Genomic DNA, 27,977 nt, shown 5'->3' on the forward strand with positions numbered 1-27,977 from the left:
CCCAGTTCAAGCATGAGAAGCTGGGGTTCACCTGAGCGTGCCCATGTTTCCCCAGAGGAAGGACGGGAGCAGGCAGGGTGGAGCTGGGATTAGAGGGAACGGGGCAGCTGCAGGTGGCACCTCTGGGCTGTGTCCTGTTGTAGCAGGATGAGCTGCGGACAAAACTTCTCAGGCACCAGATTAAAGAAGGAAGAGGTTTACTCGGCTGGGAACATCGGCAGACTTGTGTCTTAATAACCGAGCTCCCTGAAAAAGAAATACTTGGCCTTTTTAAAGGTTTACAACTCTAAGGGGTCCACGTGAAAAGGTCATGATATTTTGAGCAAGTGTGGGGAATGTGACTGGGTGCTACACGCATCAGCTAACAGAACAGAAAGTTTTGCAATGCTTTTTCATACAATGTCTGGAATTTACAGATAACACAAGTAGTTTAAGTCAGGAGTTGATATTATTATTGTTACTTTTTTTTAACTACCAGGGCCGGGTGGTGGTGCCAGGGTCTTCTGGCTATTTATCTTACTTCTGTATTTTTTTTTCTAACATTTTGCTTTCTCTCTTTCCTCCTGTCTTGTAAACTAGGCAAGGTTGGGGGAGGAGGGCAGCAGGAGGAGTAGTGGTCTCCTTCCTTACTGTGGGACTGGCCCCTTTTGTTTAGGGTATCACCAAAGGCAGCGTCTAGGTCCGCGCAGCGTCTCTGCCCAGCGAACCTCCGTCTGCTGTGCATTCAGAGCCGGGTCATGCTGGTGTTTGGTTCAGGTTGGGTGCATGAAGGGTGCAGGATGGCTTGTCTGGGGCTTTTGCCTGCCTTTCTTCCTTTCTTTCCAAACTTCCTTTCCCTCCCTCCCTCCCTCTCTCTCTCTTTCTTTTTTGGAGACAGAGTGTTGCTCTATCACCCAGGCTGGAGTGCAGTGGCATCATTAGCTCACTGCAACCTCCACCTCCTGGGTTCAAGCGATTCTCCTGCCTCAGCTTCCTAAGTAGCTGGGATTACAGGCACATGCCACCACACCCAGCTAATTTTTCTATTTTTGGTAGAGATGGGGTTTCACCATGTTGGCCAGGCTGGTCTCAAACTCCTGACCTCAAGTGATCTGCCCACCTCAGCCTCCCAAAGTGCTGGGATACATCGTGCCTGGTTGTCCTAGGTAACTTCTGACATTTGCTGACCCCTCACTATGTGCTCATATCACCACAGAACCCCATGTGGTTGATCCTTTATTAGACCCATTTTACAGATTAGGAAACTGAGATGAGCAGAGGTGAAATCAGCCCTGCCGGGTCACAGGAGCAGCAGGTGGCAGAGCCAGAGTTGGGCTCAAGCTAATGCCAAGTGTGCCCCATTGGCCACTGACCCTAAAGATGTGTGACCCAGGCCGGGCGTGCTGGCTTATGCCTACAATCCCAGCACTTTGGGAGGCCAAGGCGGGTGGATCACGAGGTCAGGAGATCGACACCTTCCTGGCTAACACAATGAAACCCTGTCTCTACCGAAAATACAAAAAATTAGCCGGGCGTGGTGGTGGACGCCTGTAGTCCCAGCTACTCGGGATGCTGAGGCAGGAGAATGGCCTGAACCCGGGAGGCGGAGCTTGCAGTGAGCCGAGATCGCGCCACTGCACTCCAGCCTGAGCGACAGAGCGAGACTCCGTCTCAAAAAAAAAAAAAAAAAAAGAGATGTGTGATCTGGAGGGTCCTCAGGAGCCACGTTAACCCATGGCTGGTGTCATCCTCTTCCGCTTTAGGACCAGTGGATTTTGGGCACTGGAGCCGCCTCTTTGGCAAACAGCTTGAGGGAGAAATCAAGGGCTGGGGCCGCCTGGGTCAGCATCCCCATGGAGATGACGTCTATGTGCGGCCCACAGAACTGAGGGAGGTTGTCCAGGGTGATGCCCCCACTGGCTTCCACCGCCACACTTGGGAACTGGGCCTTCAGCGCGGCAGCCGTGGGGTGCAGCTCCTGCGGGACACAAGTGGAGGGGAGGTAAGAGCCCACCACAGACCCCTCCCAGGAGGCAGAACCCACCTCACCTTCGGCTTGAAGTTGTCCAGCAGGACAAGATCGGCACCCGCCTCAGCCGCTTGCACTGCCTCCTGCAGGCTGCTGCATTCCACCTCCACCTTCAGAGCGAAGTCGGCCGCTTGCCGGGCCGCCCGCACCGCCTGCTGGGCAGCCGGGAGGACGAGGGTGAGGACTGGGCCCAGCACCTGGCACTGGGGCGCAGGGAGCCGGGAGGGCAAGGGTGAGGATAGGGCCCAGCACTGAAGCTGGGGCCCAGGGAGCCAGGACTGGCATTTGAAAAGCTCCGGATGGACCATGAGCTTGGGTTAATAAGGAAACCAGACGTTGGGGTTTTGTTTTGTTTTGTTTTTGAGACAGGGTCTCATTCTGTCGCCCAGGCTGGAGTGCAGTGGTGCAATCATAGCTCACAGCAGCCTCCACCTCCTGGGATCAAGTAATTCTCCCACCTCAGCCTTCCGAGTAGCTGGGACTACAGGTGCGTCTACCACACCCAGCTAATTTTTTTTATTTTTAGTAGAGACGAGGTTTCACCATGGTGGCCAGGATGGTCTCTAACTCATGACCTCGTGATCCGCCCGCCTCAGCCTCCCAAAGTGCCGGGATTACAGGCGTGAGCCACCGAGTAGCTGGGACTACAGGGGCTTGCCCACAAGCATGGCTAATTTTTTCATTTTTTGTAGAGACAGAATCTTGCTATATGGCCCAGTCTAGTCTCAAACTCCTGGCCTCAAGTAATCCCCCTACCTGGGCCTCCCAAAGTGCTGGGATTACAGGCATGAGCCACTGAGCCAGGATGTTTCATTGTAGGCTAAAATGACCACTTTTGTGGGTCAAAAAGCGGATGAATATCAGCAATATTTGGCATTTGGACCTGAGTTCAATTTGACTCAAAATATTAAAATTAGAAGGGGTCTTTAAGGACATTTCACAGATGGGAAATTAGGTGCAGAGGGCTAGAGAGATGGGCTCAAGGCTGTGGTGCCAGTGACACTGGCTTCCCCCGGGTTGTCCTTTGTTCTTAAACATTACACCACGCAGCAGCAGAACAAAGATAAAGAATCAATTCCAAAACCAGGTGCGGTGGCTTATGCCTATAATCCCAGCACTTTGGGAGGCCAAGGTGGGAGGATCTCTTGGGTCCTGAAGTTTTAGACTAGCCTGGGCAACACAGTAAGACCCCATCTCTTAAAAAAAAAAAAAAAAAAAGGCAGCTGGGCAAGGTGGCTCACGCCTGTAATCCCAGCACTTTGGAGGCCAAGGCAGGTGGATCACCTGAGGTCAGGAGTTTGAGACACGCCTGGCCAACATGTTGAAACTCTGTATCTACAAAAAAATACAAAAATTAGCCGGGTGTGGTGGCTGGTGCCTGTAATCCCAGCTACTCGGGAGGCTGAGGCAGGAGAATTGCTTGAACCCGGGAGGTGGAGGTTGCAGTGAGCCGAGATTGTGTCACTTCACTCCAGCCTGGGTGAAACAGTGAGACTCCATCTCAAAAAAGGAAAAGCAAAAATTAGCCAGTGGGGTGGAGCATTCCTGTATATCCAGCTACTGGAGAGACTGAGGCCCCGTCTCCAGAAAAAGAAAAGCAAGCCCAGCTCCACATTTAGCTTAGCTGGATGAGCTCAACTGAGCCCAGCTCAGATGGAGGAGCTGAGGTGGGAAGAGTCTTGTGTTGCTGACTCCAGGCCATGGCTGTTCACCAGGTCATGGCTGGAGGCTCTGGGGCGGGGGGAGGGGTGTGCTGAGGGTGAGGTTGGACCAGGGACAGGCAGGACCAGCACCTTCTCCACACCACCGGCGGCCACCACATGGTTGTCCTTCACCATCACCAGTCCTCCCAGGTCGTAGCGGTGCGAGGCGGCCCCGCCCACCAGGAGCCCATACTTCTCCACCAGCCGGAAGCCTGGTGTGGTCTTCCTCGTGCCGGCCACGTGTCCAGTCCAGCCGGCCCCCCTGGCAGCCTCCACTGCAGCGGTGGCAGCACTGGCAATGCCACTGCAGCGGGCCAGCGTGTTGAGGGCCACCCGTTCCCCCAGCAGCAGGCAGTGGGCAGGGCCCCGGACCTCGGCCACTCTGGCCACCGGCACCAGCTTCGATCCCTCAGGGAGGAACCAGGAGACTTGGCAGTTGAGTTGGGTAAAGATGGCATCGAAAAAAGGCTGCCCTGCCAGTACCCCAGGGGATTTGGCCCACAGCACCGCCTGCGAGGGGCCTGCCCCGCTGACCAAGGCTGCGTAGTTGAGCCCTGGGCAGTCCTCTCGGAGCCAGCTGTCCACCAGGGCTGCCAGGGTGACGGGCGGCAGCAGCAGTGCCAGGCCTGGGGGGAAACAGAGAACAGCTGTTGAGTTTGGCTGCCTCTCCTGCTGTCTGGGATCATTGTCAAAATATTTAACAACCAGTGAAACTGGGCACTGGCCCATCAGCCTCAAGATCTAGGGGTTCCAGTGGAGGGGCTGCAGTGAGGAAAGGAGGTGTGGGGGGAAGGGGGGTTGTGGGGGCGAGGATTGGGGAGTGCTGTGGGCTGGACGAGGTCACTGGGCACCTAGTCAAATTTAAACTTCTGGGCCGGGCGCAGTGGCTCACTCCTGTAGTCCCAGCACTTTGGGAGGCTGAGGTGGGCGGATCACGAGGTCAGGAGATCGAGACCATCCTGGCTAACATGGTGAAACCCTGTCTCTACTAAAAATACAAAAAAATTAGCCAGGCATGGTGGGGGGCGCCTGTAGTCCCAGCTACTCAGGGGGCTGAGGTAGGAGAATGGTGTGAACCTGGGAGGCGGAGCTTGCAGTGAGCAGAGACTGTGCCGCTGCACTCCAGTCGGGGTGACCGAGCCAGACTCCGTCTCAAAAAAAAAAAAAAAAATTTAAACTTCTGGTCAGGTGCGGTGGCTCATGCCTATAATTCCAACACTTTGGGAAGCCGAGGCAGGCAGACCACTTGAGGTCAGGAGTTCAAGACCCACCTGGCCAACATAGTTTCTACTAAAAATACAAAATTAGCCAGGCGTGGGGCGGGCACCTGTAATCCCATCAGTTTGTTTATCCAATATCACGAGTTGCAGCATTCAAATTCACTTTTAAAAAAAATCAGTCTGGCCAGGCGTGGTGGCTCACGCTTGTAATCCCAGCACTTGGGGAGGCCATGGCGGGCGGATCACCCAAAGTCAGGAGTTTGAGACCAGCCTGGCCAAAATGGTAAAACCCTGTCTCTACTAAAAATACAAAAATTAGCCGGGCGTGGTGGCAGGTGCCTGCAATCTCAGCTACCCGGGAGGCTGAGGCAAGAGAATTGCTTGAACCTGGAAAGCGGAGGTTGCAGTGAGCCGAGGTCGCACCACTGCAATCCAGCCTGGGTGACAGAGCAAGACTCTATCTAAAAAATAATAATAATAAAAATAAAAAGTAAATAAAATGAGGATGATGGGGCTGGGCACAGTGGCTCATGCTTGTAATCCCAACACTTTGGGAGGTTGAGGCAGGTGGATCACCTGAGGTCAGGAGTTCAAGACCAGTCTGGCCAACATGGCGAAAACCTGAAAAAAAATTAGCCGAGTGTAGTAGGGCATGCCTGTAACCCTAGCCACTGGGGAGGCTGAAGCAGGAGAATCATTTGAACACAGGAGGCAGAGGTTGAAGTAAGCTGAGATCGTGCCACTGCACTCCAGCCTGGGGTGACAGAGCAAGACTCTGTCTCAAAAAAAAAAAAAAAAAAAAAAAGGATGATGATGGGAAGGTGGGGAAGGTTAATGGGTACAAAAGAAAAAATAGAAAGAATGAATAAGACCTACTATTTGCTAGCACAACAGGGTGACTACAGTCAACAATAACTGTGCATTTCAAAATAACTGAAAGAATGCAGTTGGATTGTAACACAAAGGATAAATGCTTAAGGGGATGGACACCCCATTCTCCATGATGTAAATTTTTTTTTTTTTTTTTTTGAGATGGACTCTCACTCTTGTTGCCTAGCTGGAGTGCAATGGAGTGATCTCGGCTGGCTTCAACCTCAGCCTTCTAGATTCAAGCGATTCTCCTACTTCGGCCTTCGGAGTGGCTGGGGTTACAGGCGCCTGCCACCACACCCGGCTAAAATTTGTATTTTTAGTAGAGACGGGGTTTCACCATGTTGGCCAGGCTGGTCTCGGACTCCTGACCTTGTGATTCGCCCGCCTCCGCCTCCCAAAGTGCTGGGATTACAGGTGTGAGCCACTGTGCCCGGCCTAACCTGATATTTATTTATTTATCTATTTATTTATTTATTTATTTATTTGAGACAGAGTCTCGCTCTGTCGCCACTGTGGTGCCTGCAGTAGCCTGGCAACTGCAGAGGTGCAATCTCGGCGTGAGCCACCGTGCCTGGCCCATGATGTTATTATTATGCATTGCATGCTTTATCAATATGCACCCCGCCGGGCGCGGTGGCTCAAGCCTGTAATCCCAGCACTTTGGGAGGCCGAGACGGGCGGATCACGAGGTCAGGAGATGGAGACCATCCTGGCTAACACGGTGAAACCCCGTCTCTACTAAAAAAATACAAAAAACTAGCTGGGCGAAGTGGCGGACGCCTGTAGTCCCAGCTACTCGGGAGGCTGAGGCAGGAGAATGGCGTAAACCCGGGAGGCAGAACTTGCAGTGAGCTGAGATCCGGCCACTGCACTCCAGCCTGGGCAACAGAGCAAGACTCCGTCTCAAAAAAAAAAAAAAGTACCCCATAAATATATACACCTACTATGTACCCACACTTTTTTATATATATATATAAGGATGGTGGACATGGGGAAGGTCCCTTACGCCCTAGGCATAGCCCGAGATGGGCCCTGCATGGCTGTGGGCAGAGGCAAACCCAGGCGCGGTGCAACAGCGCCATCTATCTGCGGGGTGAAGACCTGCAGCCTCATGGGCCTTCACCATCCGTGGACTTGGCTTCCCCTTGAGGGGGACACAGAGCCAGCGAGGGTGTCTGATTTAGCGCGCACACACGTGCACGCACACGCACACGCACATGCACGCGCACACAGCACACTTCTGCTCCAAGTGGAAGTGAAGGCCAGACATCCTGGCTTGGTCTGCTCTCCGAAGCAGGCCCTCTCTTGTCTACTTCCCCAGAGCCAAGCTGCTGAGTCTCCACTCACCCCACCTCCCCTCCGAGCCACAAGCCTCCTTGACTGCACCGGGCTCTCCTTCGCCACGTTCTCTCCCACATCTGCCCCAGATGGCTCCTGCCCCTCCACTAAGAGCCAGCTGTACTGAGGCTGGGCGCTGTCTCTGTTGGTCACATCCAGCTATGAAAAAGGCCTGGGAGCAAACGGCAGGGAGTGAGAGCCTAATCCCCCACTCCCACTCCATTCAAACTAGGTGCCGTGCAGTGGGGCGATCACGACTCACTGCAGCCTCAACTGCCCAGGCTTAAGCAATCTTCTCGCCTCAGCTTCCCGAGGAACTGGAACTACAGGTGGACAGCAACCATGCCCGGCTAATTTTTGTATATGTTTTGTTGTAGAGATAGGGGTCTCACTATATTCCCCAGGCTGGTCTTGAGCTCCCAGGCTCAAGCAATCCTTGCACCTCAGCCTCTGAAAGTCCTGGGATTACTGTGCCAATCCTGATTTTTTTTTTTTTTTTTTTTTTTTGATCCAGAGTTTCACTCTTTTGCCCAGGCTGGAGTGAAGTGTGATCTCGGCTCACTGCAACCTCCATCCCCCGGATACCAGCGATTCTTCTGCCTCAGCCTCCCAAGTAGCTGGGATTACAGGTGCCCACCACCACGCCAGGCTAATTTTTGTATTTTTAGTAGAGACAGGGTTTTACCATTTTGGCCAGGCTGATCTAAAACTCCTGACCTCAGGTGATCTGCCCGCCACGGCCTCCCAAAGTGCTGGGATTACAGGCGTGAGCCACCACACCTGGCCAGCCTGATTTTTTTTTTTCTTTTTTTCAGGCTGATTTTTTAGAAGTGAATTTGAATTCTGCAACTGGTAAGTATTGGGGAAACAACCTGTGATGCAGGCTGGGCACCAAGGTTCACGCCTGTAATTCCAGCACTTTGTGAGGCCAAGGTGGGCGGATCACAAGGTCAGGAGTTCAAGACCAGCCTGGTCAACATGGTGAAACCCCATCTCTATGAAGAAATACAAAAACTAGCCAGGCGTGGTGGCACGCCCCTGTAATCCCAGCTACTCAGGAGGCTGAGGCGGGATAATCGCTTGAATCAGGGAGACGGAGGTTGCAGTGAGCTGAGATCATGCCGCTGCACTCCATCCTGGATGACAGAATGATAATCCATCTCAAAAAAAGAAGAAACCTACTACTGATACACACAATAGGGACGTGTCTCAAATGTATCATTCTAACCAAAAGGAGCCAGATCCAAAAGGCCGTATGATCCCATTCATGCAGCATCCTGGGAAAGGCAAAACTGTAGGCACAGAGCAAATCAGTGTTACCTGGGGAGTGGGAGGAGTTGACCACTGAGATCTGGTGAGGTTGCAGTGAAAAAGGAACACTTACACACTGTTGGTGGGAGTGTAAATTAGTTAAACCATAGTGGAGGAGAGTGCAGCAATTTCTCAAAGACCAAAAACCAGAAATACCATTCGACCCAGCAATCCCATTACTGGGTATATACCCAAAATAAACCATTCTGTTATAAAGACACATCACAGCACTATTCACCATAGGAAAGACATGATTCAACCTAAATGCCCATCAGTGGTAGACTGCATAAAGAAAGTGTGGTACACATACACCATGGAATACTATGCAGCCATAGAAAAGAATGAGATCACGTTCTTTGCAGGGACACGGATGGAGCTGGAGGCCATTATTCTTAGCAAACAAATGCAGGAACAGAAAACCAAATATCACATGTTCTCACTTATAAGTGGGAGCTAAATGATGAGAACACATGGACACATAGAGGGGAACAACACATAATGGGGCCTATCAGAGGGTGGAAGTTTGGAGGAGGGAGGAGATCAGGAAAAATAACTAATGGGTACTACACTTAATACCTGGGTGACTAAATAATGTGTACAACCCCCATGACATAAGTTTACCTATGTAATAAACCTGCACATGCATACCCCTGAACTTAAGATAAAAGTTAAATTTAAGGCTGGGCATGGTGGCTCACGCCTGTAATCCCAGTACTTTGGGAGGCCAAGGTGGGTTGATCACCTGAGGTCAGGAATTCAAGACCAGCCTGTCCAACATGGCAAAACCCTGTCTCTACTAAAAACACAAAAATTAACCAGCTGTGGTGGCAGGTACCTGTAATCCCAGCTACTTGGGAGACTGAGGCAGGAGAATCGCTTGAACCCAGGAGGCAGAGGTTGCAGTGAGCTGAGATTGTGCCATTGCAATCCATCCTGGGTGACAGAGCGAGATTTGGTCTCAAAAAAAAAGTTAAATTTAAAAACAAACAAAAGGCTGGGTGCAGTGGCTCATGCCTGTAATCCCAGCACTTTGGGAGACTGAGGCAGGCGGATCACCTGAGGTCAGGAGTTTTAGATCAGCCTGACCAATATGATGAAACCCCGTCTCTACTAAACCCTGTCTCCACAGGCATGGTGGCATGCGCCTGTGATCCCAGCTCCTCGGGAGGCTGAGACAGGAGAATCGCTTGAACCCAGGAGGCAGAGGTTTCGGTGAACTGAGATTGCACCATTTCACTCCAGCTTGGCCAACAAGAGCGAAACTCAATCTCAAAAAAAAGAATAAAAACAAACAAAAAATTAGCCTGAGGTCAGGAGTTCAAGACCAACCTGTCAAACATGGCAAAACCCTCTCCCTACTGAAAACACAAAAATTAGCTGGGTGTGGTGGCGGATGCCTGTAATCCCAGCTCCTCGGGAGGCCGAGGCACAAGAACTGCTTGAACCTGGGAGGCAGAGTTTGTGGTGAGCCGAAAAAACGCCACTGTACTCCAGCCTGGGCGACAGAGTGAGACTCTGTCTCAAATAAATAAATAAATAAAGTAAGTTTGATGGGCTCACTCAGATAGAGGTTCTGTTTATAGCCAAACCTCACTCAGGTTCCCTCAGCTCTTTTCCAGTTAGGCCTTGGACTTCCGTGTTTACCTCTGCATCGTCCAATTTTAGCAAGAATCCTGCTAAGTCAGCTTAGCCAGTCCTTCATCCTCCACATCTGATTGCCCCTTGAACCCTGATGGGGGTCCTCATCCTCCACCCTCCCCCAGGCGCTGTCTGACCACCTTGGCCTGCCTTCAGCAAGAATCCCTTTAGGTTTTCTTGCCGGAATCCCCCCAGCCCCCAGTGCTTTCTCATGGTAATGTCCCATCCACTGTCCCCCACTCTGCTCGTTGGCTATAACCCCATGGTGTACTCAGAGTTCAGCCCAGTTCTGATCTAAGGTCACTCTTCCCCTACAGCAATAGTCTGGAATGCAATATGTTTTAGTTATTTTAACAACTGTCTAGTTCTGGTTTTCTTTGATCACTCTCCTGCTGAAAACTGACCTTTCACGGTTTCAGTTCCAGTTCTCTTGACTTTTTTCTTTCTTTTTGAGACAGAGTGGAGTGCAGTGGTACAATCATGGCTCACTGCGGCCTTGAATGCCTGGGCTCATGTGGTCGTCTCACCGCAGCCTCCTGAGTACCTGCTCCACCATGCCAAGGTAATTTTTTAAAAAAATTTTTTGTAGAGACAGGGTCTCAAACTCCTGGCCTTTTAAACATTTTTTTCTTTTTCTTTTTCTAGAGACAGAGTCTCACTTTGCTGCCCAGGCTGGAGTGCAGTGGCATGCGATGGAAAAGGGATGGAGCCCCGAGCTTTGGCAGTAACTGTAGACTTACTGCAGCCTCTGCCTCCTGGGTTCTCCTGCCTCAGCCTCCAGAGTAGCTGGGATTACAGGCACGTGCCACCATGCCTGGCCAATTTTTGTATTTTAATACAGATAGCGTTTCACCATATTGGCCAGGCTGGTCTTGAGCTCCTGGCCTCAAGTGATCCGCCCGCCTCGGCCTCCCAAAGTGCTGGGATTATGGGCGTGAGCCACCATGCCCAGCCTCCAGCTCCTGGCCTTGTCTTCCTCCCACCCTGGCCTCCCAGAGTGCTGGGATTAACAGACATGAGCCTCCACACCTGGCAACTTCTTTCCATTTTTCACTGATTCTCTGACACATCCTCATCAGCACCTGCACTGTGCGGGGTGTTAATAATTGCTAGGCATGAAGGCAACAGCGTGGGCAGCTCTTTCTCTTACCTGTCAGGCCTTAGCCTATGCTGTTGCAGGACTGTACCTCGGCCTGGAAGGCCCTTCCCTTGTCCCCAATCTCCCCCTTCAGCTCTTATTCCACTTACAGGTCTTCCCTTAAACATCACTTCCTCAGCAGGGGCCTCACAGACACCCCACCCCCCATATTAGATCCTGGTCCCTCTCTGCTTCCTGTTCTTCCCCCATCATCACAGTCTACAGCTGTTTCCTCTCAATGGGCAAAGACTGTGTCTGGCCATTGAGTTTTCTGCTATATTCAAGCACTTCGCATACTGAACCATACAACCATTGCTGCTTTTATTGGTCAAAACGGCCAAATATTGGCAATTTTATATTGTTTAGCTTCATAGTATGCGAGCTAGGATACTTACGTATCAGAGAGGTCGCATAGCACAGTGAATCAGAGCCCAGGCTCTGGGACCGAACACCTCAGGTCCAGCCCTGGCTCTGCCACTTGTCACTAAGTGATTGTGGACCAGAGACTCAACCCTCGGGGGCCTTGGGCTCCTCATCTGTGACAGGGATGACAATAATGACCTCCTCGTGCTGTTATAAAAACAAGAAAGTGGCTGGGGGCAGTGGCTCATGCCTGTAATCACAGCACTTTGGGAGGCTGAGGCGGGCGAATCACCTGAGGACAGGAGTTCAAGACTAGCCTGGCCAAAATGGTGAAACCCCATCTCTACTAAAAAAAAAAAAAAAAAAAAAAAAAAAATTAGTCGGGCGCCTGTAATCCCAGCTACTAGGGAGGCTGAGGCAGAAAAATGCTTGAACTTGGGAGGTGGAGGTTGCAGTGAGCCAAGATTGTGCCACTGCACTCCAGCCTGGGCGACAGAGCAAGACTCTGTCTCAGAAACAAAAAACAAAAGACTATATTTGAAAGCCCTTAGGAACACTGTCTAGCACAGGGTAGGCGTGTTCGCTAAGAAATGAAACGTTTCTCAAGTGTGGTGGACTCACAGAATAAATGACTAGGTGTCTCTGAGGATGGGTGAGTGATGTTTGCCAGGCAGAGGTGTGGGGTGGGGCCGACATTTGGGGCTGAGAAAACTGATCTGTTCACCTGCAGACAGTGGCGGGGTGGGGGCAGTGTGAGATTCACAGGTGACATGGTGGGAGAGGAGGCCACAGGGAGAAAAAACTAAACTATTTAGCTGAGGAATTTGCCAGATCGCAGGAGCCATCATAAAATTTCATGTTATTGGCCAGACACAGTGACTCATGCCTGTAATCCCAGCACTTTGGGAGGCTGAGGTGGGTTGATCACCTGAGGTCAGGAGTTCGAGTCCAGCCTGACCAACATGGTGAAACCCCGTCTCTACTAAAAATACAAAATTAGCCGGGCATGGTGGCACATGCCTGTAATCCCAACTACTCAGGAGGCTGAGGCAGGAGAATCGGTTGACCCCGGGAGGCAGAGGTTGCAGTGAGCTGAGATCCCACCACTGTCTTCCAGCCTAGGCAACAAGAGCGAAACTCCATCTCAAAAAAATCTTTTTTTCATTTTATTTTATTATTTTTAAGTAGAGATGGGGGGGGGATCTCGCTATGTTGCCCAAGCTGGTCTTGAACTCCTGGGCTCAAGCAGTCCTCCCACTTCGACCTCCCAAAGTGCTGGGATTACAAGTGTGATCCACCATGCCTGACCCATCACCGAATTTTAAAAGAGATTATAGTTTTACTCCAGAAAGGTCACTTCAGCCACCAACTGGAGGCAGATTGGAAGGCAAAAGAAGGCTGAGGTAGTCTTGGCCAGACAAAAAGTATCTCTAAATTAAACATTTTTTAATCAAAAAAATAAAGAAAGTTTCAAAGACTCTTAAGACATATACTAACCAATCACAAAGTGTAGATTCTGCTTAGATCCTAATTCAAACAAACCAGCAAATTAGGCTATTTATGAAACCATTGGAATCTGGACATTGACTGAATGTTTGATAATACCACGGAAAGTTTTAGAGTTTAGTTTTGACAACAGTATTGTGGTTGTAGTAAAAAGAAAAAGTCTTTATCTTTTAGGAAAAAAACATGCTGAGTCTGGGCACAGTGACTCACGCCTGTAATCCTAGCACTTTGGGAGGCCAAGGCGGGTGGATCAAAAATGTTAAAAAATTAGCTGGACATGGTGGTAGGCACCTGTAATTCCAGCTACTTGGGAGAGGAAGGCAGGAGAATCGCTTGAACCTAGGAGGCAGAGGTTGCAGTGAGCCAAGATCACACCATTGCATTCCAGTCTGGGCGACAAGAGCGAAACTCCATCTCAAAAAAAAAAAAGAAAAAAGAAGAAAAACATGCTGAGATGTTCACATATGAAAAGATTTGAGCCAGGCACGGCGGCTCATGCCTGTAATCCCAACACTTTGGGAGGCTGAGGTAGGAGGATCGCTTGAGGCTGGGAGTTTGAGGCCAGCCTGGTCAACAGAGCAAGACCCCATCTCTAAAAGAAAAAAAAAAAAAAAAATTTAAATTAGCCAGGTGTGGTGGCACACGCCTGTAGTCCCAGCTACTCCACAGGCTGAGGCAGGAGGATCACTTGAGCCCAGAAGTTGGAGGCTACAAACAGTGAGCTATGATCATGTTACTGCACACCAACCAGCCTGGGCGACAGAACAGGACCGCATCTAAAAAACAAAAGAGGCTGGGTGCGGTGGCTCACACCTATAATCCCAGCACTTTGGGAGGCCGAGGTGGGGTGGATCACCTGAGGTCAGGAGATTGAGACCAGCCTGGCCAACATGGTGAAACCCCATCTCTACTAAAAAAATACAAAAATTAGCCGGGTGTGGTGGTGCGGGCCTGTAATCCCAGCTACTGAGGAGGCTGAGGTGAAAGAATCACTTGAATTGAGGTTGCAGTGAGCCATGATTGTGCCACTGCACTCCAGCCTGGGTGACAGAGCGAGACTCTGTCTACAAACAAACAAACAAACAAACAAAGAGTTCGAGAGCTGGTTTGCTTTAAGATAATACTGGAAGGTAGAGGGAGGGAGGGTGAGACTGGGCTAGCCGCACATTGACGTTTTTTGAGGTTGGTGGTGGTTTCGTGGGGGTTCACCATGCTTTTCTATCTACTTTCGTGTATGTTTGAAATTCTCTATAATAAAAAGTGAGAAAAATAAGGAAAGGAGAGAGAGCGGGTCCCCACTTGAGACTGAGTCATGGAACGTTATTTTAGGGTGACATAGATTAAAAAACCAACAGTGTTTCTTTTCTGTATGTTCACTCAACACAGAACGCTTCTGCGACCAGTGGTATGGCATTTCTTTTTCCCACATCAACCAATTCTCCGACAGTAGCTGCGTGTCCTACAGTTCACTTCAACTGTGACCATAACCAGAGTTAGTGCAGACTTCATAGCAAAAGCGCTCAGTCCCACAAGACTGTCCCCCACTTCAGACGTCAGCCTCAAGTAGTAAGAAATTCCCAGGCTACCCACAACTTCTGTGTGACTTGGCTACAAATCAGACGTTCCCATGACTCCTGCTTGTATTTGATCTTTACTAAAGCAGTGATCCCAGGAAAACAGTTTACTTACTATTGCTGGTGTATTACAACACTTTTTGTTTGTTTAGTATCGTTTTGTTTTTTATTTATTTATTTATTTTTGAGACAGAGTCTCACTCTGTTGCCCAAGCCGGAGTGCAGTGGCGCTATCTCAGCTCACTGCAACCTCTGCCACCCAGGTTCAAGCGATTCTCCTGCCTCAGTCTCCCGAGTAGCTGGGATTACAAGCACACGCCACCACACCCAGCTAATTTTTGTATTTTTAGTAGCGATGAGGCTTCACCATATTGGCTAGGCTGGTCTCGAACTCCTGACCTCAAGTGATCCACCCGCCTCTGCCTCCTGAAGTGTTGAGATTACAGGCGTGAGCCACCACGCCCAGGTTGTTTTGTTTTTTGGACAGTGTCTTTCTGTGTTGCCCAGCTGGAGTGCAGTGGATATTCACAGGCTCGAGGATAGCACACTATAGGAGCACTCTTGAGCTCCTGGGCTCAAGTGATCCTCCTGCCTTAGCCTCCTGAGTAACTGGGACTATAGGTGCGCTGCCACACCTGGCTGCATTGTCAAATTACACAAATTAACAGCCAGCTGGAAGAAATGCATAGGGCAGGGTACGGGGGAAAGGGCTTCCATGCCCTCTCCTGGGTACCACCCTCCTCCTGGCACCTTTATCTGTCCTATAACACAAGAGCTCTCCTAACATCTTATTTCAGGGATTTCTATGGAGGTGTCATCTCACAGGCGTGATAGTTAAATCAATCTCTAGCCCCTCTCCCCTTCCCAGAAGATGAAGGATACTGCTGAGGGTACCAAACTTCTAATCATTGCAGTAGTACCTCTCTGGTGACTGGCCCCCTTCCAGAAGCCCACCAAGAATCACCTCATTGGAACAAAAGACCCTCTGATCAGCCAGAAATTCCAAGGGATTAGGAGCTCTGTCAGGAACTTGGGTCAAAGATCAAGTATTAGGCCCAGTGTGGTGGCTCACATCTGTATCCCAGCACTTTGGGAGGCTGGGGAGAGGGAGTCGCTTGAGGCCAGGAGTTCAAGACCAGCCTGGCAACATGGCAAGACTCCATCACTACATAAATTTTATTTTGTTTTATTTTATTTTTTGAGACGGAGTTTTTGTTCTTGTTGCCCAGGCTGGAGTGCAATGGCGCAGTCTCAGCTCACTGCAACCTCCGCCTCCCAGGTTCAAGCGATTCTCCTGCCTCAGCCTCTCAAGTAGTTGGGATTATAAGCGCCCGCCACCACGCTCGGCTAATTTGTGTATCTTTAGTAGAGACGGGATTTCACCGTGTTGGCCAGGGTGGTCTCAGACTCCTGACCTCAGGTGATCCTCCCCCCTCGGCCTCCCAAAGTGTTGGGATCACAGGCGTGAGCCACCATACCTAGCCAACTACATAAGTTTCAAAAATTAGGCATCATGGTGGCTGATGGCAGTAATCCCAGCACTTTGGGAGGCCGAGGCAGGCAGAACATTTGAGCACAGCAATTCAAGACCAGCCTGAGCAACATAACAAAACCCTATATCTACAGAAAAATTAGCCAGGTACGGTGGTACACACCTGTAGTCCCAGCTACTCAGGAGGCTGACGTGGGAGGATCCCTTGAGCCCAGGAGTTTGAGACTGCAGAGAGCGGTGATCACACCACTGCACCCCAGCCTGGATAGCAAAGTGAGATCCTGTCTCAATTTTAAAAAACCAACAACGGCCGGGCACGGTGGCTCACACCTGTAATCCCAGCACTTTAGGAGGCCAAGGCGGGTGGATCACCTGCGGTCAGGAGTTCGAGAGCAGCCTCAACTTGGAGAAAGCCCGTCTCTACTAAAAATACAAAATTAGCCGGGCATGATAGTGCATGCCTGTAATCCCAGCTACTCAGGAGGCTGAGGCAGGAGAATTGCTTGAACCTGGGAGGCGGAGGTTGTGGTGAGCCGAGATCACGCCACTGCACTCCAGCCTGGGCAACAAGAGCAAAACTCTGTCTCAACAACAATAACAACAACAGCAACAACAACAACAACAAAACAAAGATCAAATATTAGAACAAAGGATTCTCCTTGCCCCTCTGTTGTTCAGGAAATTCCAATGATTCCAGGAGCTCTATGCCAGGAACCAAGGACAAAGAGTAAAATACACATTTCTTATTATAAATCATAACACCATTGGGTAGGGCAGTAGTTCTCAACCTCTGCTGCACAATGGAATCATATGGGGGAGCTCCAGGCCCCATCCCTAGAGATTCTGATATAATTGGTCTGAAATATGGCAAAATAATTCCGGCCGGGCGCGGTGGCTCAAGCCTGTAATCCCAGCACTTTGGGAGGCCGAGACGGGCGGATCACGAGGTCAGGAGATCGAGACCATCCTGGCTAACACGGTGAAACCCCGTCTCTACTAAAAAAATACAAAAAACTAGCCGGACGAGGTGGCAGGCGCCTGTAGTCCCAGCTACTTGGGAGGCTGAGGCAGGAGAATGGCGTGAACCCGGGAGGCGGAGCTTGCAGTGAGCTAAAGTGTGGCCACTGCACTCCAGCCTGGGCGACAGAGCGAGACTCCGACTCAAAAAAAAAAAAAAAAAAAAAAAGAATTGAGAGCTTCTGAGCCACAGGAAGACAATAATAGCTACCATGCATTGGTGCCTACTATGTGCCTGGCGCTTCTCATACCTCCTCCCAAACCTCACCTACAGGGCCTCAAGGTGGATGCCGTTTGTATTTATAGGTGGAAAACCAAGACCGGGCGTGGTGGCTCACGCTTGTAATCCCAGCACTTTGGGAGATTGAGGCGGGTGGATCACTTGAGGTCAGGAGTTTGAGACCAGCCTGGCCAACATGGTGAAACCCCGTCTCTACTAAAAATACAAACAAAGAAACAAACAAAAATCTGGCCAGGCGCAGTGGCACACGCCTGTAATCCCAGCTACTCAAGAGGCTGAGGTAGGAGAATTCCTTGAACCTAGGAGGTAGAGGTTCCAGTGAGCCGAGATCACACCATTGCACTCCAGCATGGGTGAGAGAGCAAGACTCCATCTCAAAAAATAAAATAAAATAGGCCGGGCGCGGTGGCTCAAGCCTGTAATCCCAGCACTTTTGGACGATGCGGCGGGCGGATCACGAGTCAGGGAGAGGAGATCGGAGACCATCTGGCTAACGGTGAACCCGTCTTACTAAAAATACAAAATAGGGCGACAGTGCGGGCGCCTTGTAGTCCCCAGCTACTGGGAGGCTGAGGCAGGAGAATGGCGTAAACCAGGACGGAGCTTGAGTGAGCTGAGTCTGCCCTGCACTCCAGTCGGGCGACAGGGAGGGCTCTGCTCAAAAAATAAATAATATAAAATAAATAAAATAAATAAATAAATAAAATAAAATAAATAAAAATATAGGGTGGAGGAACCAGGAGGTCAGAAACTAAAGAGGAATTAACTAAAAGAGTAGAGCTAGAAATGATGCAGTAGAATGGTAAGTATGAGGCCCCAGGTCCTCCCTTCCATAGGCTGGGTCTGTAGACCATCACACTGCTGGCTGGGACATGGTGGGCATGCCTGTAATTCGCACTTTGGGAGGGCCAAGGTGGGTGTATTACTTGGGTCAGGGAGTTATCGAGGCCAGCTTGGCCACATGGTGAAACCCCTCTACAGAAAACACAAATTAGCCGGCATGGGGTGGGTACACGCGCCTGGACAACAGGAGCGAGACTCATTTCTCCAAAAAGAAAGAAAAGAACATCATAGCTCCTGAGGCCAGCAGGGGGCTCATGCCTGCGTCTAGTCACTTTGGGGAGGCTGGAAGAAGCAGGCCCCCCCCCCCCCCCCCCCCCCCCCCCCCCTGGAGGTCACTTGGCAGGGTTGACACCAGCCTGGGCAAACATGCAAGATTCCTTATCTAAAAAAAAAAAAAAATTATATATATATATTAGCCGGGCATGGTGGCATGAACCTGGGGTACCACCTACTCGGGAGGCTGAGGCGGGAGGATTGCTAGAGCCCAGAAGGTTGATGCTGCAGCAAATCGTGATTGTGCCACTGCACTCCAGTTTGAGCAACAGAGGGAGATGCAGTCTAAAAAAATAATAATCAAATACATAAAATTAAAATTTAAAAGATTAGCCAGGTGTGACGGCATGCAGTTGTAGATCCAGCTACTCTTGGGAGGCTGAGGCAGAAGGATCACTTGAGTCTAGGAGGTTGAGGCTACAGTGAGCCCGGATCGCACCACTGCACTCTAGCCTGGGCAACAGAGTGAGACTCTGTCTCAAAAAAAAAAAAAAAAAAAAAAAAAAAACCTCAAAGCTGCTTCCATGTGCAGGGGTTCCCCTCTTTCCCCCTTCTTGGAGTTCAGTCTTTCTGATTGTCTAATAGAGAGGGGAACAGTTACACATTCCATGTTCTATTTGTGAAAATAAATAAACACAACTGGGTGTTTTTTTTTTTAAGGCCCTGACTCTCTCATGCATTTCCAACAAGAGGAATTCCTGTGGGTAGCTTTGAAAATACGGGGCTCCCCTAATTAGCAGCTGTTACTGAAAGGCACTTCAGAGAGGGGAAGCCACTTTTACAGCTGGCAAGGAGAGAGTTGGCCCATCAGAGAAATGCCAGGCAGGCTGCCACGTGCATGGAGGAGGCAGCTGCACCCTCCCTGTCCAGCGGCCTCCTAGCCTTGTGGCTGGACATGTAAAAGGTCTCCCAAGATGCCTGGACTTCAGAGATTCGAGTTTTATTCTGTGGGATGTAACCTTGATCCCTCAAGGCGATCCCTTCTTAATTGGTTGTCCAGAGTTAATAAAACTCTAATAAAATTGGCATATTTAAGGCTGGGCACAGTGGCTCATGCCTGTAATCCCAGCACTTTGGGAGGCCAAGGTGGGCAGATCACTTGAGGTCAGGAGCTTGAGACCAGCCTGACCAACATGGTGAAACTCTCTCTCTACTAAAAATATAAAAATTAGCCAGGTGTGGTAGTGGGCACCTGTAATCCCAGCTATTTGGGAGGCTGAGGCAGGAGAATTGCTTGAACCCAGGAGGCGGAGGTTGCAGTGAGTCGAGCCTAGGTGACAGAGCAAGACTTCATCTCAAAGAAAAAAAAAATTGGCATCTCTGCTCAGAGGGGATCAGGGTATCCTGGGATATTATTTGCCATCTTCTCTCTTTTCAAATCATGTAAAGATACAGATTACTGACAACTCTGACATAATAGATAAAGATTTTCCCCCTCTGGCACTGTTGCTGTTCTATTCTGGATTGTTTACTGATTTGTTGTTGTTGTTTACTGTTTTTTGTTTTTGTTTTGTTTTTAGAGACAAGGTCTTGCTCTGTCGCCCAGGCTGGAATGCAGTGGTGCGATCACGGCTCACTGCAGCCTCAACCTCTTGGACTCAAACGATTCTCCTGCATCAGCCTCCCAAGCAGCTGGGACCACAGATGCATGCCATCATGTTCAGCTCTTTACCGTGTTTCTATGCTACACCTAACCTACAGGCTGGGTGACTCCAGCAAGGCGCTAACCTGCCTGAGTGTCAGTTTCACATGGAAGTTCCAGGGCTGCTGGGAGGACCAAAAGAGGCAATTCACATAAAGCGCCTGAGTCAGTGCCTGGCCAGAAGCCTCAACCCAGGGGTCTGACTCTGGCAGCTCTGTTCTTCCATCTGTTCATTTGTTGACTCATTTGGCAAACACCAGGTGGAGACAGAGGCTGGTCAGCACCTCAGGTCCCGGATAAATGTCCTTTTCCCCTCCGTTCACTCCCTGGAGAAGAGAAGTGACCTCCAAATATGGCCAAATGTGACCGCCCTGCACACATATAGTAGAATGAGCCACAGAGTCTGAGTATGAATAAGAGCAGCCAGAAAGCCTGGTTCTGAGAATGGGCTGGAATTGACAGGAGAGGACGGCTCGCCAAGCAGAGAGAATGGAGAGAGCACAGGTCAGGCAGCAGAGGCACAGGGCACATGCAGGTGACGGTGCCCAGTCTTGGGCATGGGGAAAGAAGGCCGCATCATAGGATGGGGCCAGACTGAGCAGGCCGTGGTTGAGAGGAAGAGTTAGGCTTCTCTCACTAGGCAATGGGAAGTCACTACAAAATTTCTATCAGAAGTCACATGATCAAAATGAACAGGGCTGGTCCAGTGGCTCGCGTCTGTAATCCCAGCGCTTCAGAAGGCCAAGGCAGGAGGATTGCTTGAGCCCAGGAGTTCAAGACCATCCTGGGCAACAGAGAAAGACCGCGTCTCTACAAAGAATTTTTTTAAAATAGCTGGGCATCGTGGGGCACACCTGTTAGTCCCAGCTACTCAGGAGGCTGAGGCAGGAGGATCTCTTGAGCCCAGGGATTGGAGGCTGCAGTGAGCCACTGCACTCCAGCCTGGGCAACAGAGAAGGACCTTGTCTCTTTGAAAAAAAAAAAAAAACTTTGAAGTTTATTTGTTTATTTTATTTTAGTTTTTTGAGATGGAGTCTTGCTCTGTTGCCCAGGCTGGAGTGCAATGACACAATCTTGGCTCACTGCAACCTCTGTCTCTGGGGTTCAAGTGATTCTCCTGCCTCAGCCTCTTGAGTAACTGGGACTATAGGCGTCCACCACCATGTCCGGCTAATTTTTGTATTTTTAGTAGAGACAGGGTTTCACCATGTTGGCCAGGCTGGTCTTGAACTCCTGACCTCAAGTAATCCGCCCACCTTGGCCTCCCAAAGTGTTGGGATTATAAGCGTGAAGCACCACGGCCAGCCAACTTTGAAATTTAAACATTTAAACTGTGTCTGGAGTTCTTGATGGATACAAGATGGAAAGCTGTTGTGAGCCAGGGTGAAGTGTAGGAAAAGGCCACCTGGACTCCATATCCATAAGATGATGTGACTGACCCTGCTGCCCACACCTGACCCCTGGTGGACCACTCTGCCTCTGCCCACTGGCCTCACATTGGTATGTACCCACGCTGGACTCACCCGTCACTTCCCAGCCTCTGCCCCATCCCCGGGCTCATCTCTTCTCTCCTGGGTCCATGATCCCAGCGCCAACCCTCCTGGCCCAGCCCAGAGTTCAGCATCAGCTGTCGTCACGTGCGTGAAGGCAGCAAGGAGAAGAAAGCTTCAAACAGGCTGCTCCCGCAGAGGGAGGGGTGTGGAAACAAAGGAAGAGGGTCAGGTGATGCCATGAAGGTAAGTCCAAGGAACATGTGGGGACTCTTTGGATCCTGGGGTACAAGGGAGAGTGAGTGGTCAAAGATGACCTTGAGGTTTCTAGTCTGAGTAGGAGGCTGGTGAGGCAGGAACAGAAATGGAGACATCAGGCCGGGCGCTGTGGCTCATGCCTATAATCCCAGCACTTTGGGAGGCCAAGGCGGGCAGATCACTTGAGGTCGGGAGTTTGAGACCAGCCTGGCCAACATGGTGAAACCCTATCTCTACTAAAAATACAAAAATTAGCCAGGCATGGTGGCACTCGCCTGTTATCCCATGTACTTAGGAGGCTGAGGCAGGAAAATCACTTGAACCAGAGAAGCGGAGGTTGCAGTGAGCCAAGATTGTGCCATTGCACTGCAGCCTGGGTAACAGAGTAAGACTCTGTCTCAAAAAGAAAGAAATGGAGATGTCAGAAGGAAAAGCTGGTGGCAAGAGAGGATTTTGAATGTGACACATCAGAAAGATGTCAGGTGGAAATGGACAGTCAGGGGTTTTAAAAACAGAACTGGAAACCAGGCATGGTGGCTCATGCCTGTAATCCAACATTTTGGGAGGCCAAGGCAGGTGGATCACGAGGCCAGGAGTTCAAGACCAGCCTGGCCAAGACAGTGACACCCCGTCTCTACTAAAACTACAAAAAAATTAGCCAGGTGTGGTGGTGTGCACCTGCAATCTCAGCTACTCAGGAGGCTGAGGCAGGAGAATTGCTTGAACCCGGGAGGCAGAGGTTGCAGTGAGCCGAGATTGTGCCACTGTACTCCAGCCTAGGCAACAGAGCTAGACTCTGTCTCAAAACAAATCAGAACAGAACTGAAGCCTGGGGAGGGCTCAGAACCGGAGAAACAAATGTGAGGAGCCAATAAAATCAATAGCAAAACCATTGCCAATTGCCAAAGTGACAATTTTTTTTTTTTTTTTTATTTTTTTTTTTTAAATACAGGGTCTCATTCTGTTACCCAGGCTACAGTGTGGTGGCACAAGCATGGCTCATAGCAGCCTCAACCTCCCAGGCTCAGGTGATCCTCCCACCTCAGCCACCCGAGTAGCTAGGGCCATAGGCATGTGCCACCACGCCTGGCTTATTTTTGGATTTTTTTGTAGAGATAGAGTCTCACCATGTTTTCCAGGCTGGTCTCGAACTCCTAGGTTCAAGTAATTCTCCTGCCTCGACATCCCAAAGTCCTAGGACTACAGACGTGAGCCACTGCGCCTGGCTCACCAAGTGATTTTTGTCTGTCAGGTGCCAGACACATGTCATCTCATTGAATCCTCACCACAATCCTATGGGAAGGCACACTCACACTTTTTCAATGAGGAAATCAAGGCACAGCAAGGCTAAGCATCTTGTCCAAGATCATAAAGCTAGCAGGTGGCAGGAATGGGACTGGGACCCAGGCATTTGACTCCAGGGTCATTTCTAAATTACACAGTGGGCCAGTCACAGTGGCTCATATCTATAATCCTAGCACTTTGGGAGGCCAAGGCAGGAGGATCGTTTGAGCCTGGGATTTCAAGAGGCTGAGGCGGGAGGATCACTTGAGCCCAGGAGTTCTAGATTGCAGTGATCCTGCCACTGCACTCCAGCCTGGGCCACAGAGTGAGACCCTGTCTCTAAAAAACAAAACCCAACAGAAAAATTACATGGTGGGAAAGCCACAATGTGGGTATGTCATCCCTGAGCAACCCTGACATGTTTTTTCTTTTTAGAGGCAGGATCTCACTATGTTACCCAGGCTGGTCTCAAACTCCTGGCCTGCCTCAAGGTATCCTCTTGCCTCAGCCTCCCAAAGCACTGGGATTACAAGCGTGAGCCCCTGTGCCCAGCTTCCATCCTTGACTTTTTGAGGTTTTCATTTACTCTGTTAAGAATCTGGGCCGGGTGCGGTGGCTCACGCCTATAATCCCAGCACTTTGGGAGCCCGAGGCAGGCGGACCACAAGGTCAAGAGATCGAGACCATCCTGACCAACATGGTGAAACCGTTTCTACTAAAAATACAAAAATTAGTTGGGCGTGGCAGCACGTGCCTGTAGTCCCAGCTGCTTGTGAGGCTGAGGCAGGAGAATCACTTGAACCTGGGAAGCGAGGGTTGCAGTGAGCCAAGATCACGACACTGCACTCCAGCCTGGCGACAGAGTGAGACTCCATCTCAAAAAAAAAAAAAAGAATCTGGATCTGCTAGCCTGGCCAACATGGTGACACCCCATCTCTACTAAAAATACAAAAATTAGCCGGGCATGGTGGTTTATGCCTGTAGTCCCAGCTACTCATGAGGCTGAGGCAGGAGAATCGCTTGAACCTGGGAGGTGAATGTTGCAGGGAGCAGAGATCATGCCACTACAATCTAGCCTGGACGACAGGGCGAGACTGTCTCAAAAAAAAAAAAGAATCTGGATCTGATGAAAATTATGGATCTCCTTCCCAGAAAAATGCATAACTGTGTTCTCACAAAGACATGCAATTTCAAGTGCAAATTCTGGGGTTCATGAACTCCCCCAGAGCCCATCCATGATCCCTCAGTAAAGAATCCTGGCTCTGAAGGAATCAGGTCAAGACTCCTTAACATCTGCTAAGGTATTTAATCCTCATTACAACTCCGTGAGACCAGTGCCACCAACTCCATCGTCCAGATGTGGAAACTGGGGCTTCCAGATGTGGAAACTGGTGAAAACCAGAGTTTCCACCGCTGCTGAGTGGCAGTCAGCATTCACATCCAGATTGGTGTTGTCACAAAAGAGAAAGACACAATGGAGATTGAAATGTGTTTGGCATGCATCCTGCATGGGACCCCCGAGAGCTGGTTCCACAGTGGAGCCAGAAGGACCGGGTGTATGGTGCCAGCAGGCACCCCAAACGTGGAGGAAGGTCTAGGCACCCATGCCTCCCATCCTCTGTCCTCCCCACAACCTTGTGATCAGGGAACTTTTTTTTTTCTTTTTTTTTTTTTTTGAGATGGAGTCTCGTTCTGTCACACAGGCTGGAGTGCAGAGGCCCGATCTCTGTGCAACCTCCACCACTGGGGTTCAAGTAATTCTCCCTCCTCAGCCTCCCAAGTATCTGGGATTACAGGTGCGCACCACCACACTCGGCTAATTTTTGTACTTTTAGTAGAGACGGGGTTTCACCATGTTGGCCAGGCTGGTCTCAAACTCCTGACCTCAAGTGCTCCACCCGCCTCAGCTTCCCAAAGTGCTGGGATTACAGGCGTGAGCCACCGTGCCCGACCAGAGCAGGGAACTATTATTGTCATTTTACAGATGGAAGAAAACGAGGCTCTGAGAAGCTGGGACCCACCCACGGTCACACAGCCCCATCCCTGGGGGAGCCTTCTGAGTGCAGAGCATGGCCCCCTGGGTTTGTGCTGGTGGAAGTGTTTATTGGGTGCCAGTTTAGTCAGCCACCCCTGTGTAGGACACCTATGGAACACCATAGGGGGCCTCTGAGGAGAATCATCTCCTTATTGCCATTGTGTCCTCAGGCCAGTGAGCATGACTTGCTCTGTGGCTTTACACAGAATGCTCTGGGCTGAAACACTCCCTTGAATCTTTGGAATGTGACCAGACATCCTGGTTCCTTGTAAAACCCACTCCCACCAGCTGCAGCCCGATAAGTTCAAGATCATCTTAGTTGGCCTGGCATGGTGGCTCATGCCCCTAATCCCAGCACTTTGGGAGGCCGAGGTGGGTGGATCACGAGGTCAGGAGATTGAGACCATCCTGGCTAACATGGTGAAACCCCATCTCTACTAAAAATACAAAAAGTTAGCCACATGGCGGCAGGTGCCTATCTCCCAGCAGGAGAATGGTGTGAACCCGGGAGGCAGAGCTTGCAGTGAGCCGAGATCACGCCACTGCTCTCCAGCCTGGGAGACAGTGAGACTCCATCTCAAAAAAAAAAAAAAAAAAGATTATCTTAGTAGTTAGACATATGCTTTGAGCTTAAAGGAAATTCACATAAACCCACCACTGCTATACATCTTTCAAATGACGCATGCACCCCCGCCTTCACTGTTTCACCCCGTACCATCTGCTTCTTAGATCAAAAGCTTGTACTCAGTAAATTGTCAGGCAACCAGGGCTCTGCAGCCTTCACTTTAGCAACTGGCCCCCTGACCTGCTTTAAATCTTAACTTGTCTTTTCTCATTCCTTTGTGGCCACTGAACTTCAGGAATCCATGGTCAGGGGTTGGGCTGATCACCCCAACAGTTTGCATACAGCTCCCTCCAGGCAGGGAATCACGGGACTCAAGCCCCTCCCCCACCTGGCTACAGGAGGGACAGGACTTTGCCTCTGCTTCTCCCCAGCTACCAGAGAGAGCAGAAGTCCACGCTGCTCCCCCATCCAGCCTCCCACTTCCGGCCCCCACTGCCCCCAGGAGACGCCACCTCCTCCAGGCCGCCCTGCCCCCCTTTTCTAGGGCTTAAGCCCCTTCCTTCCCCAGAGCTCCTTGGGGACTCAACACAGGAGAAAGAAGAGTGAGAAGGGGCCTCTGGGGGTTGAGCGAGGCTGCAGGGACATGGGGTAGGTAAGGGAGTCGATGGCAGGACCAGAGGAGAGATGGCTCCAGAGGAGGTGATGAGGGGCTGAGACAAGCCAGGATGGGGGCAGGGGTAGGCAGTGGGGGGATGGGTGCAGGGACACCGCCGGGAGAGTGTCCCTTTACCTTCAGCGTCCATGGTGACTTGCAGCCGTCTGGGCTGGTGTATTGGCTGCTCAGGACCAGGGCTCCCAGAGGCCTCAGGCTGGGGGTGGGACTGTGGAGGAGGGGAGGGCCCATAGAACTGTCAGCCAGCCCTCCCCAGGCTCCCCAGGCCTGCCTCCTGTCCTCTGCCAGGCCTGCAGATTCCTCAGCGGGCCCCTGAAAGTCAGAGGAGGGGCTCTGATGGGGAACTCAGAAATCCTACCGCAGCCAGTGAAGGAACTGGAGGCCCTGTTCTCGTCCCACACCCAGCCCTCCTGGCCCTAACCCGGGGTCCAAGACTGTGAATGTAAGCGTGTGCTCCCTGGTGAGGGCAGGCAGGCATTTTGGATGGTGTGCTGGGAAAATCACGGGCCCTGGACCTGGGTTCAAATCCTAACTCCATCCTTTTTGATCTCACGTACCTTTTTACCTTTTTCTGTGCCTCAGTTTCCTGAGCTTTAAAATGGCATAACAGGGCCGGGCGCAGTGGCTCACACCTGTAATCCCAGCACTTTGGGAGGCGGAGGTGGGGGCAGGTCGATCACCTGAGGTCAGGAGTTTGAGACCAGCCTGGCCAACATGGCAAAACCCCATCGCTACTAAAAATACAAAAATTAGCCGGGCATGGTGGCAGCGGCCTGTAATCCCAGCTGCTCGGGAGGCTGAGGCATGAGACTCACTTGAACCCTGGAGGTGGAGGTTGCAGTGAGTTGAGATCATGCCACTGCACTCCAGCCTGGGCGACACAGTGAGATTCTGTCTCAAAATTAATCAATTAATTAATTAATTAATTTTAAAAATGCATCACAGGCTAGGCACAGCGACTCATGCCTGTAATCCCTGTGCTTTGGGAGGCCAAGGCAGGAGAATTGCTTGAGGCCAGGAGTTTGAGACCAGCCTGGGCATCATAGAGACATATAGAGATCCCATCTCTCCCAAAAAAAAAAAAAAAGAAAAAGAAATTAGCTAAGTACCATGGTGCACACCTGTAGGCTGAGATGGGAGGATCACTTGAGCCCAGAAGTTCAAAGCTGTAGTGACCCATGATTGTGTCACTGCAGTCCAGCCTGGGTGACAGACAGAGACCCTGTCCCTAAAGAAACAAAATTTTTTTTAATGGCATAACATCTACCTCATGGTTCAACTGAGAATCAATGAGAAAACTCTGCAAATGAAGCAGAGTAGGAACTCACCTAATATTCACTTCCCTTCCCTTCCCTCTTTCCAAGGAACTTTAAGGGCACAGAGAGCTTAGAGCCCAGCTTCTGAACCAGAAAACCAGGAAACCACCAGTTACTGGGACTGGGACTTCAGGCAAGTTCCTGTCCAAGAACTGCCAGGGCCTTCCTTTCTTTCT

General features: G+C 50.6%; 1 protein-coding gene across 2 annotated transcripts; it reads right to left on the reverse strand.

The window, feature by feature from the left end:
- Positions 1-1,658: 1,658 nt before the first annotated feature.
- On the reverse strand, positions 1,659-26,776 carry QPRT (quinolinate phosphoribosyltransferase). Of its 2 annotated transcripts, none has more exons than XM_017881406.1 (4): positions 26,603-26,776; positions 3,802-4,337; positions 2,029-2,160; positions 1,659-1,957 (listed from the first exon to the last, which is right to left on the reverse strand). In XM_017881406.1, exons 1-4 carry the CDS (start codon positions 26,613-26,615, stop codon positions 1,739-1,741), a joined length of 900 nt encoding a protein of 299 aa, XP_017736895.1. In that variant the 5' UTR covers positions 26,616-26,776; the 3' UTR covers positions 1,659-1,738. The 2 variants fall into 2 exon arrangements, with proteins under 2 accessions (XP_017736895.1, XP_017736894.1); XM_017881405.1 differs by having other exon boundaries at positions 2,029-2,163.
- Between the last annotated feature and the right edge of the window lie 1,201 nt (positions 26,777-27,977).

The sequence above is a fragment of the Rhinopithecus bieti genome, unplaced genomic scaffold (assembly GCF_001698545.2).
Source record: "Rhinopithecus bieti isolate Rb0 unplaced genomic scaffold, ASM169854v2 scaffold_13243, whole genome shotgun sequence".
NCBI classification, from domain to species: Eukaryota; Metazoa; Chordata; class Mammalia; order Primates; family Cercopithecidae; genus Rhinopithecus; species Rhinopithecus bieti.

Bases quoted from the DNA above. Each gene is read 5' to 3' on its own strand.
- QPRT (XM_017881405.1), bottom strand. The intron at 2,164-3,801 runs GTGCTGGTCCTG...CCGGCTGCCCAG, and splicing joins CCGCCGGTGGTGTGGAGAAG to CAGGCGGTGCGGGCGGCCCG. The intron at 1,958-2,028 runs GTGAGGTGGGTT...TGTGTCCCGCAG, and splicing joins TGGACAACTTCAAGCCGAAG to GAGCTGCACCCCACGGCTGC.